General features: G+C 35.9%; 1 protein-coding gene across 1 annotated transcript in view; it reads left to right on the top strand.

Annotated features, from left to right (window-relative positions):
- LOC128666463 (uncharacterized) overlaps window positions 1–18,948 on the top strand; it is a 263,279-nt gene that overhangs the window by 163,410 nt on the left and 80,921 nt on the right. Inside the window, exons 14-17 of the mRNA XM_053721074.1 lie at window positions 7,728–7,772; window positions 11,535–11,576; window positions 16,482–16,761; window positions 18,483–18,637. Coding sequence (XP_053577049.1) covers window positions 7,728–7,772; window positions 11,535–11,576; window positions 16,482–16,761; window positions 18,483–18,637 — 522 coding nt within the window. The remainder of the gene's footprint in view (window positions 1–7,727; window positions 7,773–11,534; window positions 11,577–16,481; window positions 16,762–18,482; window positions 18,638–18,948) is intronic.

Genomic DNA, 18,948 nt, shown 5'->3' on the forward strand with positions numbered 1-18,948 from the left:
GCCATCAAATTAATTATTTGGATTAGGAAAAGAGGATGGGTTATAATCTCCTGATTGATGTTATCTGAAAAAATCACATTAGGTAAAAAAAATCATATTGAGTCCCTAAAAACTATATTATTTTAATGAAAATAAGACAAGAACGTTTGCAAGAAAAAGCAAAAATTATGAAAGTCTTCTGGTAGAAGATATTGCTAAAAGCAACAAAAACTTTCAAGACAGAAGCTAAGTTCTAAAAGAGAAACTTGTAAAGCTTTTAAAAAAACAAACAAATTAATGTTCCAAAGAGTAGAAATTGGTTTAGACATTTAATATATCCTGACTAAGCCTGAAAAAAACCTAAATGTCAAAATATTTGGCAATTTCTCTGTACTATGAAACAAAAAAAAAGCTGAAATACGATTCTTTAAAGATGTAGAAGAAAAGTCAATATCCAAGCTGACTTGTGTTTCAAAATAATGGCAGCTAAAACCTTGGTTTTCATAGCAGGAAAGAAACAGCTTTCCCAATCTTTTTGAGAAAATGTACCTGTAACAGGCTTTATGATCTCAAAAAAAGGAGTTCAATACAGTATCAAAGTCAGATTTATTTAGAATGCTCTACTCCATTTGAACTATGACTCTTGGAAACTATAGTCATCAGGCCTATGTCTGGGAACCCCCATTGTTCCACAATCTAGTAGTAAAACTAATTGAAGAAAACATTCCTGTGAAAGGGATTACCCCTAAGGAATTCTGCTTCACAGGTTTCCATCCTGGCATGCAAAAAATGGAACATTTTTCTGGGACCAATCCAAAAATGTTCAGACTTCCTTTAATGGAACTGCAAGTTCCCCCTTGATGGTGGGTGGCTATAAGCTACAACTAAAACAATGTATGAATGAAAACTGGGATACGTTTCTTTTTTCAAAGGACAGCTCTGAAGAGACTTAAAGGGACAGTCTAGTCCAAAATAAACTTTCATGATTCAGATAGGGCATGTCATTTTAAACAATTTTCCAATTTACTTTTACCACCAATTTTGCTTTGTTCTCTTGGTATTCTTAGTTGAAAGCTTAACCTAGGAGGTTCATATGCTAATTTCTTAGACCTTGAAGGCCACCTCTTTTCAGAATGCATTTTAACAGTTTTCCACCACTAGATGTTGTTAGTTCACGTGTTTCATATAGATAACACTGTGCTCATGCACGTGAAGTTATCTGGGAGCAGGCACTGATTGGCTAAACTTCAAGTCTGTCAAAAGAACTGAAATAAAGGGGCAGTTTGCAGAGGCTTAGATACAAGATAATCACAGAGGTTAAAGTATATTAATGTAACTGTGTTGGTTATGCAAAACTGGGGAATGGGTAATAAAGGGATTATCTATCTTTTAAAACAATGAAAATTCTGGTGTAGACTGTCCCTTTAAAGACTGCATGTCCAGATAATTACTGGTAACCTCACCTCCTGACGAAACCAAATACTCTGTTCTCTTCTGGACCCCCAGGATGAACCCCAATCTAAGAGAATGGCATCTGCAGAAATTATTTTCTAAGTTGATAAAATAAAGGACACCCCCAGCAAAATAGTTTGACAAACTATCCAACAGGACAGACATTGCCTCACTAAATAATCTCATCATATTATACGAGTTAGTTGAGTGAAAATGTTTGCACCCTTGTTGAAGCACGCAAATTGAAGAGGTCCCATATGAAACCATGCAAAAGGATGAACGTTTGATGCAGATGGGTTGGGAATTTAGTGCAGTTCTGAGCAAACTGACTGTCCTTGATACATTTGAGAAAGCTATTGTGAATTCTTGCACATTCTCAGTGTAACTAAAAAGATTGTGCACATTTAGATAAAATAAATTAATGGGAAAGTTGTTTAAAATTGTGTGCTCTATCTGAATCATCAACGTTTAATTTTAACTTAGTGTCCTTTTAAAGATCAAATTTGAATTGGAGGATTAGCATGTGCATTTTCTTGTAATTCACCCAAATCTTAAAAGCATATAGCCTACAGTACTGTTTTCAATGGTTGACCTCAAGAAACAGGATTATTATAATACTAACAGAATATTATACATACAATTGAATTCCCCTTAAAAAGTTAAATTATAGATAGTGAAAGGACTTTAAAATGCATTTTTATTATTTATTGTACCTGCTTTCCCTGTTATTGAAGTCTAAACAATGGTGATTTTTTTTAGTTTATTTATATCAGTCACTAATTGGCTAATTGGCCATAATAATGGAGCTAAGACTACATCACTCAAAAGACTTTACAAGCGGGTGTGTCCATGGACTTAAAATATTTCAAATTTTGCTTAAAGGGAAAGGAAAGTCAAAATTAAACTTGCATGATTCAGACAAAGTATTTAATATTAAGGCACTTTTAAATTAATTTCTGTTTTGAAATACAATTTGTTCTCTTTTGGTATCAGTTGTTGAAAAATAATATGTACATATGCTACACTAATGGGAGATAGCTGGTGATTGGTGCCTGCACACATTAGTCTCTTGTGATTGGCTGACTAGATGTGTTCAGGTTTCTCCCAGTAGTGCATTGCTCCTTCAGCAAAGGCTATTAAGAGAATGAAGCAAATTTAAAAATAGAAGTAAATTGGAAAGTTGTTTAAACACTTGGTCATCCCTGGTTTAAAGAGTTGATACTAAAAGTAAGAGGCAAATTTGATTCTAAAAGTAAATTGAATAGTTTTTTTTAAAACTATCGCCTAGATTAAGAGTTCTGCGTTAGCCTTAAAAAGCAGCGTTAAGGGGTCCTAATGCTGCTTTTTAACGCCCGCTGGTATTACGAGTCGGGCAGGTACAGGTGTACCACTCACTTTACTTCCGCGACTTTTGGCTACCGCAAATCCCCTTACGTCAATTGCGTATCCTATCTTTTTAATGGGATTTGCCTAACGCTGGTATTACGAGTCTTGGAAGAAGTGAGCGGTACAGCCTCTACCGCCAAGACTCCTACAACATAAAAAAGTCAGTAGTTAAGAGTTTTATGGGCTAACGCCGGAACATAAAGCTCTTAACTACAGTGCTACAAAGTACACTAACACCCATAAACTACCTATGAACCCCTATACCGAGGCCCCCCCACATCGCAAACACTATAATAAAATTATTTAATCCCTAATCTGCCGACCGGACAACGCCGCCACCTACATTATACCTATGAACCCCTAATCTGCTGCCCCTAACATCGCCAACACCTACATTATATTTATTAACCCCTAATCTGCCCCCCCCAATGTCGCCGCCACCTACCTACACTTATTAACCCCTAATCTGCTGACTGGACATCGCTGCCACTATAATAAATTTTATTAACCCCTAATCTGCCCCCCCCAACGTCGCCGCCACCTACCTACAATTTTTAACCCCTAATCTCCCTCCCCCAACGTCACCGCTACTATAATAGTTATTAACCCCTAAACCTAAGTCTAACCCTAACACCCCCCCTAAATTAAATATAATTTAAAGAAATCTAAATAAATTTACTATAATTAAATAAAATATTCCTATTTAAAACTAAATACTTACCTATAAAATAAACCCTAAAATAGCAACAATATAATTAATAATTACATTGTAGCTATTTTAGGATTTATATTTATTATACAGGCAACTTTGTATTTATTTTAACTAGGTACAATAGCTATTAAATAGTTAATAACTATTTAATAGTTAACTAGTTAAAATAATTACAAAATTACATGTAAAATAAATCCTAACCTAAGTTACAAATACACCTAACACTACACTATCAATAAATTAGTTAATTAAATAAATTACCTACAATGATATAAACTAAACTACAATTAAATAAACTAAACTATATTACCAAAAAAACCACTAAATTACAAAAAATAAAAAAATATTACAAGAATTTTAATCTAGTTACAATCTAAGCCCCCTAATAAAATAGAAAAGCCCCCCAAAATAATAAAATTCCCTACCCTATACTAAATTACAAAAGTAATCAGCTCTTTTACCAGCCCTTAAAAGGGCTTTTTGCGGGGCATTGCCCCAAAGTAATCAGCTCTTTTACCTGTAAAAGAAAATACAAGACCTCCCCAACATTACAACCCACTACCCACACACCCCTACTCTAAAACCCACCCGATCACCCCTTAAAAAAACCTAACACTACCCCATTGAAGATCACCCTACCTTAAGCCGTGTTCACCCAACCGGGCACCGATGGGCCAGAAGAGGACATCCGGACCGGCAGAAGTCTTCATCCGATCAGGGCAGAAGAGGTCCTACATCCAGCAGAAGTCTTCATCCAAGCAGCATCTTCTATCTTCATCCATCCGGCGCGGAGCGGGTCCATCTTCAAGACATCCGACGTGGAGCATCCTCTTCTTCCCGACGACTAATGATGAATGAAGGTTCCTTTAAATGACGTCATCCAAGATGGTGTCCCTCGAATTCCGATTGGCTGATAGGATTCTATCAGCCAATCGGAATTAAGGTAGGAAAAATCCGATTGGCTGATTGGATCAGCCAATAGAATTGACGTTGTATTCTATTGGCTGATCCAATCAGCCAATCGGATTGAACTTCAATCCGATTGGCTGATTAAATCAACCAATCAGATTTTTCCTACCTTAATTCCGATTGGCTGATAGAATCCTATCAGCCAATCGGAATTTGAGGGACGCCATCTTGGATGATGTAATTTAAAGGAACCTTCATTCGTTGTTAGTTGTCGGGAAGAATAGGATGCTCCACGTCGGATGTCTTGAAGATGGACCCGCTCCGCGCCGGATGGATGAAGATAGAAGATGCCGTTTGATGAAGACTTCTGCTGGATGGAGGACCTCTTCTGCCCCGATCGGATGAAGACTTCTGCCGATATGTCCTCTTTTGGCCCATCGGTGCCCGGCTGGGTGAACACGGCTCAAGGTAGGGTGATCTTCAATGGTGTAGTGTTAGGTTTATTTAAGGGGGGATCGGGTGAATTTAGAGTAGGGGTGTGTGGGTGGTGGGTTGTAATGTTGGGGGGGTCTTGTATTTTCTTTTACAGGTAAAAGAGCTGATTACTTTGGGGCAATGCCCCACAAAAAGCCCTTTTAAGGGCTGGTAAAAGAGCTGATTACTTTTGTAATTTAGTATAGGGTAGGGCATTTTATTATTTTGGGGGGCTTTTTTATTTTATTAGGGGGCTTAGATTAGGTATAATTAGATTAAAATTCTTGTAATATTTTTTTATTTTTTGTAATTTAGTGTTTTTTTTTTTTTTGGTAATATAGTTTAGTTTATTTAATTGTATTTTAGTTTAGATCATTGTAGGTAATTTATTTAATTAATTTATTGATAGTATAGTGTTAGGTGTATTTGTAATTTAGGTTAGGATTTATTTTACATGTAATTTTGTAATTATTTTAACTAGTTAGCTATTAAATAGTTATTAACTATTTAATAGCTAATGTACCTAGTTAAAATAAATACAAAGTTGCCTGTAAAATAAATATAAATCCTAAAATAGCTACAATGTAATTATTAATTATATTGTAGCTATTTTAGGGTTTATTTTATAGGTAAGTATTTAGTTTTAAATAGGAATAATTTATTTAATTATAGTAAATTTATTTAGATTTCTTTAAATTATATTTAACCTAGGGGGGGTTAGGGTTAGACTTAGGTTTAGGGGTTCATAACTTTATTATAGTAGCGGCGACGTTGGGGGCCACAGATTAGGGGTTAATAATTGTAGGTAGGTGGTGGCGATGTTAGGGAGGGCAGATTAGGGGTTAATAAAATTTATTATAGTGTTTGCGAGCCGGGAGTGCGGCGGTTTAGGGGTTAATACATTTATTATAGTGGCGGCGATGTCCGGTCGGCAGATTAGGGGTTAATAAGTGTAGGTAGGTGGCAGTGACGTTGGGGGCGGAAGATTAGGGGTTAATAAATACAATGTAGGTGTCGGCGATGTTAGTGGCTAGGGGTTCATAGGGATAATGTAGGTGGCGGCGGTGTACGGAGCGGCAGATTAGGGGTTAATAATATAATGTAGGTGTCGGCGATGTCGGGGACGGCAGATTAGGGGTTCATAAGTGTAAGGTTAGGGGTGTTTAGACTCGGGGTTCATGTTAGGGTGTTAGGTGTAGACATAAAAAGTGTTTTTCCATAGGAAACAATGGGGCTGCGTTAGGAGCTGAACACTGCTTTTTTGCAGGTGTTAGGTTTTTTTTCAGCCAGCTCAGCCCCATTGTATCCTATGGGGAAATCGTGCACAAGCACGTTTTTCCATCTTACCGCTACCGTAACAACGCTGGTATTGAGGTGAGAAGTGGAGCTAAATTTTGCTCAACGCCCACTTTTCTGAGGCTAACGCAGCCATTCAGACAACTCGTAATACCAGCGTTGTTTAAAGGGAGCGCTGGAAAAAAAAGGAGCGTTAGCTCTGCAAGTTTTTACCGACAAAACTCGTAATCTAGGCGTATATGTTCTGCCTGAATCATAAAACTTAAATTTTTGACCTCTACATCCATTTTAAAAATGGCGTACTTTAGATGTAACACAAAATAAATTGTGTCTTTATTAAAGGGACATGACACCCAAAAATGTTCTTTTGTAATTCAGACAGAGCAAACTATTTTTAAAACGTTTCCAATTTACTTCTATTATTAAATTTGCTTCGTTCTCATGATATTCTGTGTTGAAGAGATACCTAGGTAGGCATCTGGAGCACTATATGACAGGGAATAGTGCTGCCATTTAGTGCTCTTGCAAATGGATAACATTCTTGAAAAGTGCCACCATATATTGCTCCAGAAATGGGCCGGCTCCTAAGCTTATGTCCCTGCTTTTCAATAAAGGATACCAAACGAACAAAGACAAATGGATAATAGAATTAATTAGAAACTTGTTTAGAATTGCATGTTCTATCTGAATCATGAAAGAAAAATTTTGTTTTTCATATCCCTTTAATACAGTATTGTATACCTTATAGGGATGGGCGAATGTTTCTAAAAATGCAAAATTTTAAATGAATTTTGATACATTTGTTCGTTCTAATCGAATTTTGAATGTTTATATAACATTCTAACATTCTATTTTCGAATTTTTGATTTTTAATTTTTCAATAACATTCGAAAATATTCGTTCGAATAATAGAATGTTTAGCTATGTATTTTATATTACATTCAATTTCGAAATGTAATATTCGAATGTCACATTCGAATTCGAATGTAGCATTCGAATTAGAAATAGTATTTCTAGTCTACAACTATGTTTTAGAAATGTAATATTCAAATTTGAATGTCACATTCGAATTTGAATGTCACATTCAAATTCGAATGTCACATTCGAATTCGAATATGACATTCGATAACTGTAAATAACATTCGTTAATAGAATTTTTATGAATATTCGTTCTTACCAACATTCGATTATGTAAATCGAATTTCTACAATAACATTCGTTCTAACATTCAAATTTGAATATAAACACATTCGCCCATCCCTAATACCTTAACATAAATGGACTCCTTTTGGTTTCAGATTTTCAATTAATCTAATATTGTATTATTTAAAATGTTGTCTTAATTATAGAGGAAATGGAAATTATTGTTGACAGCTGATGAAAACAAATTGTTTGTTTTGAAAGTCTTCACTAAAATTCATTATACAAAAACTCATCTCTAATAAATTATGTAGGGTGTTCACAATAAATAATCTGTATAAAATTTTCTAAAATAACATTTAACAAATTTATATTTCAGCAATTCTTTTCCCCATTGATGGTGAAGACAGTGAAGAATCCCATGGTAAGGGTTTATTGCATTTTTTGGGGAAATTGTCTTAGGGCCTGCTATTTACAACCTCACTGGTGAGGTGAGATGATCTAAGAAGGGTTCTTCAAACTTTTTTTCCCCAAAGGCCCAGTGCCATGATACCACATACTTTCACACTCATATTTTTATTCTTGGTTATAAGATTTTTAAAATAATATACAAGATAGCTGCAATTGTTGGCAAAGTGATTAAAATGCGTGTGTGTACTTTATACCTGATTGTAGTCAAACTTGTAAGTCTTCTAAAAGGTAATACCACACACACACTCATACAACCCACACACACACACATCAAACAAACACTCTTATATAACACACACACCACACGCACACTCATACAACCCACACATCACACAAACACTATTATATAACACACACACACCACACACACATTCATACACCCCACACACACACACACACACACATCACACAAACACTCTTAAATAACACACACCACACACACACTCATACAACCCACACACACACACATCGCACAAACATTCTTATATAACACACACACACTCATACAACCCACACACACATCACACAAACTCTCATATAACACACACACACACACACTCATACAACCCACACATACATCACAGAAACACTCTTATATAACACACACACTACACACACACTCATACAACCCCCCCACACACACATCACACAAACTCTCTTATATAACACACACACACACATTTATATACCCCCCCACACACACACATCACACAAACACTCTTATATAACACACACACACCACACACACACTCATACAACCCCCCCACACACACATTGCACAAACACTCTTATATAACACACACACACACCACACACACATTTATACACCCACATAAACACACACATCACACAAACATTCTTATATAGCACACACACACCACACACACACTCATACAACCCACACACACACACATTGCACAAACACTCTTATATAACACACACACTCATACAATCCAAACATCACACAAATGCTCTTATATAACACACACACCACACACACATTCATACAACCCACACACACACACCACACACACACTGATACAACTCAGACACATCACACAAACACTCTTATATAACACACACACACCACACACACTCATACAACCCATACATCACAAAAGCACTCTTATATAACTTAAACACACCACACAAACACTCATACAACCCACACACACACAAATGCTCTTATATAACACACACACACACCGCTCACTCTCATATACAACACACACAGAGTAGTGACCCAGTAAACATGGTTTTGCGACCCAGTAATAGGTCACGACCCGTGGTTTGAAGAACCCTAATCTAAGAAGTCTCGTCGGTATGAGACGAGGTCCTTAAAAAAAAATAGACGAACAATTGCTATGCAGTGTTCTTTATGTAAAACAGAGACTCCTAAAAAAAATCCAAAATATTTTGTGTGATCTCTTTCCATGCCAACAAGGTTTTTAATACCAGGCCCTTAGTATAAAAGGGATAGTATATGTAGATTTATGTAACATTAACCTAGCCGTACCTGTAAAAAAAAAATTAAAGATTTAACCTGATCGCACTGTTGTACTAAATGTAGTGCACTCCTGTGCTGAGTAAAGATGTCAGCTACATTTAGTTAAATGGAACGATCTAGAATGCTGTGATTAGACAGCAAGCCCATGAAGATATAATGAGGGTAAGGTAAGTAAACTTTAATTAATCCTTTATTTTGTATGTGGCTCCCAAGCAGTACTTTAACTATGTGTTAAACTCCATTGCAGAAGTTGAATATAAAGCATTACAAGATCTCTAGTTTTAAAATGACATGTTTAAACTAGATAATGTAATTGTTTTACTTTAATTGCCGTTGAATAGATGTCCAGATTAACACTGCACTAAGCATAAAAGATTCTGTTAAAAACGGGTACTTGAAGCAAATAAAGGCGGTGCTCTGTGCTGCTCATTTAAATATCCCTACCCAGAGTTCGTTGCTCCATTGGAAAACATTAGTATCTCTGTTTTTTTTTCCTGTGGGGAGTGCACAGATGGGCTATACAATGATGTAAAGTGTGGAAAAATTATAGAAACCTTGGCCCGGATTACAAGTCGCGCGGCAAATCTGTTGTGGAATTACCTCACGCGATGTAACTTTAACGCAACTGTCATCTCCCCTGCATTACAAGTTGCAAAAAAACTTTATTTTCGGGTGCGTTATGCTGCGGTAAACCTTATACCGCACGCATACCAAGTTCCGACTTGACGTGCTTGTGCACGTATTCCCCATAGAGATCGCCATCACATTTATGCATTCCCCATTGAAGTCTATGAAGAAAAGAAAGTTATCAAAAAACCTAACACCCTAACATAAGCCCTTAGTCTAAGAACCCCTAACACGCCATCATGCCACAGTGCAACTACTAAATAAAGCTAATAACCCCTAAACCACCATCCCCCACATCGCCAACACTAAATAAACCTCTTAACCCCTAAACTGCCGTCCCCCCACATCATAACCTCTAAATAAAGCTAATACCCCTAAACTGCAATCCCCCTACATCGCGACTACCGAAATTAAACTATTAAACCCTAAACCTAGCACCCCCTAACTTTAAATTACAGTAACAATATACTAACTACCTTAAAAAAAATTAAAACCTACCTGTGAAAAAATAAAAATAAAACCTAAGCTTAAACTTAAAAACCCTAACAGTACTTGTTTAAAAAATTAAAAAATACCAAAAATAAAAAAACCTACATTACCAAAAAAAATAAAACCTAACATTACAAAAAAAATAATAATCTAAAATTACAAAAAATAAGGAAAAGCTACCTTTACAAAAAATTAACAAATGAAATTATCCAAAATAATAAAAATTATTTCTATTCTAATAACCCCTCAAAAATAAAAAACACCCCCCAAAAATAAACTACCAATCGCCCCTTAAAAGGGCCTTTTGCAGGACATTGCCCCAAAGTTAACAGCTCTTTTGCCTTAAAAATAAATTAATTACCCCTAATATTACTACAAGCCCCACCCCACCCAAAATAAAAACCTAACTAAAAAAGGCTAATCTACCCATTGCCAAGAAAAGGGCATTTGGATGGGCATATCTCTTAAAAGGGCATTCAGCTCTTTTTGTGCCCATAATATTAATTTTTTTCCCTAATCTTAAAAAAAAACACCCCAAAAATAAAGTAATAAGTCCTTGGCGATCCACTTCAGATCAACAACATGGAACTCCTCTTCATGTGGTCTATAGCCGCACACTAAAGATTGGATGCAAGGTACCCTTTATTTAGTGTTGGCGATGTTGGGGGTGGCAGTTTAGGGGTTAATAGGTTTATTTAGTGTTGGCAATGCGGGGGGTCACCGGATTAGGGGTTAATTGTTCTAGTGTACTTTGTAACATATTTTTGATGTGTTTTGTGAAACGTTTTTGTTTTGGACAACACATATCCACTGGTCTTTGAATGCGGAATAGATCGTTGCAGTAGAGGCCATAACGCTCGAGGGAAAGCCATACCACGCTACTTGTAATATCAAGTAGGTGACAATTCCGCACACAAACACCAAATCGTACCATACCGCGCAACTTGTAACCCGGGCCCTTTTTATTTGTTCTGCTACTCTGTGTGCAGTTTCAGCTCCAGCCCAAATTTCTAATGTAAAGTAAGTGTATAAAATGCCTTTAAATCACAATGTGTGTATTGGCTAACAACTTTCTTGTGTTTTTACAAATAGTTGCTGCTGAATGGAATAACATTCTAAAACACTCAAATGCAGGTGAGTGCATGAAATAACTAAAATAATGTTGCAAAGCAGACCATGCGGTCTACTGAATGTGCTTTAACAGTTGATTACATTAGCATTGTATTCAAATATTTAAGTTTGATATTAAAGGGACATTAAACACTTTGAGATGGCAATATAAAATTAGAAATCGTATATATAAACAAAAGCCTGTGCATTATGTTTTCATTATTTATTTTGTCCCCTTTTCCTGTCATTTCATTTTAAAATTGTGAATTTTTCAGTTTCTGTTAGAAATGAATATGCAGAACACAGTTATATTCCTCACAGCCATTGGCTGCACACTCTAGTGAGCTATTTATAACTGTCCCTAATTGGCCACAGCAGAGAAGGTAACAACATGGCAGCCCCAATTGTTTTATAAACACTAAAACCTTACACTTATTTTGTCAATATTTAAACAGCTAATGAAACTTTAAAAAATACATCTACATGTTATTCGCAGGCTAATCTTTTCTATGAATGCATCATTATATCTTGCATTTATTTAGTGTTTAATGTCCCTTTAATGGAAGGGGGAACCCACATTTCTTAAATACAACTCATTCAATATAAATATAGAAAATATTAACAATGGTTTATTTCAAATTATTTAAGAGTACAGAAGTAATCAAACAAATCAGCAGAATTAAGAAGGGGGAAAAAAAGAAATAGGGATGTGCAGGGAAAAAAAAAATGATTTTTCTTATTCTGGATCTGTGTAAACCATAAGAGCAAATTAAAGGGATACTGAACCCACATTTTTTCTTTCATGATTCAGATAGAGCATGCAATTTTAAGCAACTTTCTAATTTACTCCTATTATCAATTTTTTCTTCATTCTCTTGCTATCTTTATTTCAAAAAGCAGGATTGTAAGCTTAGAAGCCGGCCCATCTTTGGTTCAACACCTGGGTACAGCTTGCTGATTGGTGGCTAAATATAACCACCATTCAGCAAGCCCTATCCAGTGTGCTGAACCAAAAATGGGCCGGCTCGTAAGCTTTACATTCCTGCTTTTTCAAATAAAGATTCCAAGAGAATGAAAAAAAATGATAATAGGAGTAAATTAGAAAGTTGCTTAATATTGCACACTCTATCTGAATCATATGGTATAACAGAATACAGTATAAACAAACGTTAGCACTTCCCTTCAGGTGTTCGCTGCCAGCCCCTGCTCTCCAATCCGTTTAAATGGCAATGTATGTGGCAAACTTTGGCTGCGCTGTACCACTTTAATGGACTTGAAGCTGTCCATGTCCTCTGCAGATAAGATTCTCCAAATTTTGATCACCTCAAAAACAAAAGCTCACAATGGTGCAGCACTTCCCAGACAATTTAGAGGCGCAAATTCAGAGTTTACTCACAAGACAGAGGTAAAAAAATCAGCCTTTATTTAAAATCCACAGGACGTCATCAGGTTTTAAATAAAGGATAAGTTTTTACCTCAGTAAAGTGCTGCACCATTGTGAACTTTTGTTTTTGAGGTGATCAAAATTTGGAGAATCTTATCTGCAGAAGATGTGGATGCTTCAAGTATCTTAAAGTGGTACAGCGCAGCCAAAGTTTGCTACATACATTTCTATCTGAATCAATTTTTTGGTTCAGTATCCCTTTAAGTATAACACCATTTGTCCCCTGATATTGATACCTATGTATCCTGTTTAATAATGTGTTTTATACATATGGGGGTTGATTTATCATCGGTCTGTCCGACATGATCCGCTCAGCAGATCATGTCCGACAGACATCGTTGAATGCCGACAGCATACGCTGTCAGCATTTATCATTGCACCAGCAGTTCTTGTGAACTGCTTGTGCAATGCCACCCCCTGCAGATTTGCGGCCAATCGGCTGCTAGCAGGGGGTGTCAATCAGCTCGATCATATGAGATTGGGCGGATTGATGTCCGCAGCCTCAGAACAGGCGGAAAAGTTAAGGAGCAGCGGTCTTAAGTCTGCTGCTTCATATCTGCTGCAATGCCGCCCCCTGCCTGAAGGCTTGCATGGAAACAGGGGCATCACGGACCATTGGGCCCTTGAAAAATCTGCCCCATGGTTACAAATGTGAAAAGTTGGTTTAACAGAGATCTTCAAATATTGTAAAGAATTTAGTGAAGTAAATAAACAAGTTTTCAGAAAGAGCTCAGGGAGTTTTATTTTCTTAAAGGGATGTACTACTCATATGCTAAATCACTTGAAAGTGATGCAGCATAACTGTAAAACGCTGACATGAAAATATCACCTGAACATCTCTATGTAAAAAAGGAAGATATTTTACCTCAAAATTTCTTCAGCTCACCAGAGTAAGTGCTATTTGAACAATTATACTTCATCTGCTGTCCAGCTGCAAGTTGGGGGGGAAAAAAAAACAATAGCCAATCAGCATCAGCAGTGCAGAGGTCATGCTTTGCTTTATTGTGATATCGTAAGATTTCACTGAAATCTTGTGAGATTTCATAGTAAACTTCTTTAAACTGAATAGGAAAATAACGTGACTGTGCCTGCACATGCCATATGCACTTTCCCTTGCAAGTCCTGGGACTACATCCTGATTGGCTGCTTTACAGTAGGGTGTGACCTGTGTAGTACCTGTAACACTCCGCCTCTGCCTCAGCTCACGGACCCAGCCGGAACTTCCGCATTTGCAGCGGCTTGTCTCTCTGTGCTCATGTGAATACTTAAAGGGACAGTCAACACCAGAATTGTTGTTGTTTAAAAAGAAAGATAATCCCTTTATTACCCATTCCCCAGTTATGCATAACCAACACAGTTATATAAATATACCTCTGTAATTATGCCTCTGCAAACTGCCCCCTTGTTTCAGTTCTTTTGACAGACTTGCATTTTAGTCAATCAGTGCTCACTCCAGGGTAACTGCATGTGCATGAGCTCAATGTTATCTATATGAAACACATGAACTAATGCCCTCTAGTGGTCAAAATGCATTCAGATTAGAGGCAGTCTTTAAGGTCTAATAAATTAGCATATGAACCTCCTAGCTTTAGCTTTCAACTAAGAATACCAAGAGAACAAAACAAAATTGGTGATAAAAGTAAATTGGAACGTTGTTTAAAATTACATTCCCTTTAAATCATGAAAGTTTTTTTTGGACTTGACTGTCCCTTTAAGACATTTTCGGGTAAAATATCTTCTTTTTTTACATAAAGATGTGCAAGTCATATTTTTCAGCCATTGTTTTACAGCTACGCTGCATTACTTTCAAGTGCTTCAACATTTGGGTATCATCCCTTTAAATATAAAATCCATCCTTCTCAGAAAATCACAAAGAATGAAATTACTAAAAGAAAAAAATGGACTGTTTGAACTTCTTGTGTGGTTTAGATAATGTTTCATGCAATAATTAATAATAATTACAATGATTATATAAAAGAATAAAACTAAAATGACTACAGAAACAGAAAAAACAAGGCATGAAGTGACTGTTTCTTATATGAAATTGTGGTACTGCAAACCCAAAAATTAATTGTGATGGGGCTTGTAGCATTATCCAACAGTTTTTTTTATTTTAAACAATTTAACCTACAGTTTAGGAAATACAGTGGAGTGCAATTGTTAAAGGGACATGAGATCCAAAATATTTCTTTCATGATTTTAGAGCATAACATTTTAAACAACCTTCCAATTTACTTCTATAATAAAAATTGCTTCATTCTCTTGGTATCCTTTGTTGAAGAAGAAATGCACTACTATGATCTAGCTGAACACATCAGGTGAGCCAATGACACAAGGCATATATGTGCAGCCACCAATAAGCAGCGAGCTCCCAGACAAATTAGATAATAGAAGAAAATTGGAAAGTTGATTAAAATGTCATACTCTAAATGAATCATGGAAATGTAATTTTGACTTTAGTGCCCGTTTAACTGTTTCACATATCTGTAGAACATTGTATTTTAACTAAACAGCAAATGTATAGCATATGTGAACTTTACTGTTTCCACAACATATGAGCTACATACATATTTATTTTAACGCTTTTGTATAAAATTAAACACTGACTTTTACAAAGTAATTTTTACTCAGAAAGAAACATATATATGGATGACTAATATCTGTTAAAGAATTTAAAAAAAATCTAGTATGTTAGTACATTGCAATACTGCAGAAGAATCTTGTAAATACAATGTTTTGTATGCCCCCAGGGCCGGATTTATAATAAGGCAGAGTAGGCATAGAGATGCTCCTATCTCTGCCTATTATAAACAACTGTCAGCCAGCTACCTTAACTAAGATGGCCGCCAGCAGTGAAATAACAGCAGTGCGCATGCATAGCAGCCATCTTTGCTAAGGTCACCACGAGTATTGGCTGGATGCCGCACATGCGCAATGCTTGCAGCGGTCTTAACAAAGGTGACCGCAGTACATGCACTGTGCTGTTATTTTACTGCCGGCATCCAACTTAGTTAAGGTCTCTGGCAAAGCGGTGAATGAGGAATGCGGGGGTGTTTTCAATTTTGGTGCCTAGAGGCACCTGGGCAGTAAATCTGGCCCTTTATGCCCCTTTAATTTATTCTGCGTATTTTGTAGAAGACTGGTGTTTTTCAAATGATATCCTCCTGGAAACGTATCTTTTTATTTCCCTTCTCTTCTGAGTGACAGGAACTTATGATATTTTAGAAGAAAATAACAATTAATTCAGAAAAGTTCCATAAAATTTATAGATGCATTTTAACCACAATATACTGTATGCTGAAAATTGTATTAAAATCACTCGGAATAATCATCCATTAAATTAAATTATAGTTGTTGAACTGAAAACTTATTTTCAATCAAATATATTGTGTTTGATTATATTTCTAAAGCTTGTTAAATAAATGTTGTGTGTTTTGGTAGCTATTTTGGTATAAATAGATATTAACAATATTTGTATCCTTCAGCAACTAATATAGCATTAAATGGACTTGCATACCAATCAAGCATAGATGAAGAAGGTGGACCACATAATGCAGTTGATGGCTCATTGAATAATGCAAATCCAACTACTCAGTGTGCAATAACTAAAAAAGACAATGGCCCGTGGTGGACTTTAGATTTGAAGTCAGAGCACAAAATTTTCTCCATTGCAATAACAAACAGAGGAGACTGTTGCTCTGACGAGCTAGATGGGGCTGTAATTCATGTTGGAAATGAAGATGTTGACTGGAAAAATAATACAATGTAGGTATTGCTAATTACTGAAAGTAAACTGAACTAAATTGAAATTATTATTAAAAACTAAAGGAAACTACTCTAAAACATTAAAAACAAAAAATGAAGTAGTCTTTATTAGACAGTAATAATTTGCAAATTCTGTAAAACTAAATATTGCCACAGATCTGAAAAAAAGAGAAGAAACTCTTGAATGTTTGTCATTGAAAATTCATTGATAGTCCAATAAAAGGTATCACTACACTACCTGCAACTATAGTTTAAATTTGTTGGACTGTTCATTGATAAACCCCCATTTGTTAATAGTTTGGGGTTTATATGTGAAAACTGCTAACTTTTCCACTATGAGACAATACATCTCCTATCCAATATACACTATATGAACAAAAGTATATGGACACCTGACCAACACACCAGTATAAGCTTGTTGGATATCCCATTATAAACTCATTTACATTAATCTAGAGTAACCCCCCCCCCCCCCTTGCAGCTTTAACTTCTGCCGCTCTACTGAGGAGAATTTGTGCCCATTTATACAAAAGAGCATTTGTGAGGTCAGGTACAGGTATTGGATGAGAAGGTCTGGCTCACAATCAGCATTTCAATTCATGCCAAAGGTGCTCAGAGGGGTTTAGGTCAGGGCTTTGTGCAGGCCACACCAAGCTCATAAGATCATATCTTAGTGGACCTTGCCTTGTGCACAGGGGCACAGTCATGCTAGAACAGGAAATGGCCTTTCCCAAACTGTTACCACAATTGTCTAACATGTTGGTGTATCCTGTATCATCAATATAACTCATCACTAGAACTAAGAGGCAAAGTCCAAACCCTGATAAACAACCTCAGACCATTATCCTTCCTCCACCAAACTTTACCATAGGCAATACAGACTACTGTATTTGCAATAAAGGTTATACTTTTTAACAAACTTTTTCCCATCTCGCAGGATTGCTGAATTTTTTCATTGGCCCAGATACTTCCATCTCCACCAGAGTCCAGTGACTACACTCTTTACACCACTCCAGCCAAAGCTTGGCATTGCAAATACTAATGTTAGGCTTGTGTTCAGCTGCTTGACCATGGCAACCCATTCTATGAAGCTCCTGATGCACATTTCATAAAAATAGCACTTACAGTTTGTCTGGGACAAATCTAGAAGGGCAGAATGTTCACAAACTGACTTGTGACAGTGCCCTGTTTAAAGTCACTGAATTGTGCTGCCATTGTTTGTCTAAAGATAATTCATGGCTATGTGTTGTATTTTATGCACTTATTAGCAATGGGTCTTAATGAAGAACATGAACTCAATAATCAGCAGTGGTGTCCACATACTTTTGGCCAAATAGTGCATATATATATATATATATATATATATATATATATATATATATATACACATACGTATATACATAAACCAGTGTCCATTTAAATTAATCTCTACCAAAAAAAAAACAGATGACTGAGGGCAAATATATGCCAAAGAACAACAAAACACCTTTCTTTTATTTGACTCAAAAATCAATACATGGATTCCCTCATGCTAATAAAATGCTGCTCTAGACAGTAGGGATTGAAGTGTACAGCAATAGAATCCACATATGCACAGCTGTGCCGCATATGAACACAGTATAACTGTGTATAATTATAAAATAAATAAATAAAAGTATAACTTTGTATAATTATAATTGTGATCGATAATAACATCAAATTGTGTAATGGTATTTTTACAGTTGTGGAACCATATCCTCTATTGGACTAGGAGAAACCTTTTCATTCAACTGTGATGAAATGCAAGGACGATTTATAAATATCCATATCCCAGACAAAGAGGTTTCCCTTACACTTTGTGAAGTACAAGTGTTTGGTCTTCCTGTAGATACTCCAGGTAAGTAACAAATATACACATACTTTTTCAACTATTTAACAAATGCCTTCCTTGGTGTGTGCAACAAATTGTATTATTTTGTACAATCATGGAATTTCTTTTTTATGGGTAACATTTACTCAATATTCAATTCTAAAATTATTTTTATTAATCAAAGGAAAATTAACAAATTATATTATCTTAATTAACATCTTCATTTCAATTAAAATGACAGCTAAACTTTCCATCAGACCACAGGCTTATTAAATGACTTGCACATAGTTTATGCTAGCTATATGCCTACAATATTCTCAAGATCAGATATAGTCAAG

Source organism: Bombina bombina, chromosome 7 (genome assembly GCF_027579735.1).
Source record: "Bombina bombina isolate aBomBom1 chromosome 7, aBomBom1.pri, whole genome shotgun sequence".
NCBI classification, from domain to species: Eukaryota; Metazoa; Chordata; class Amphibia; order Anura; family Bombinatoridae; genus Bombina; species Bombina bombina.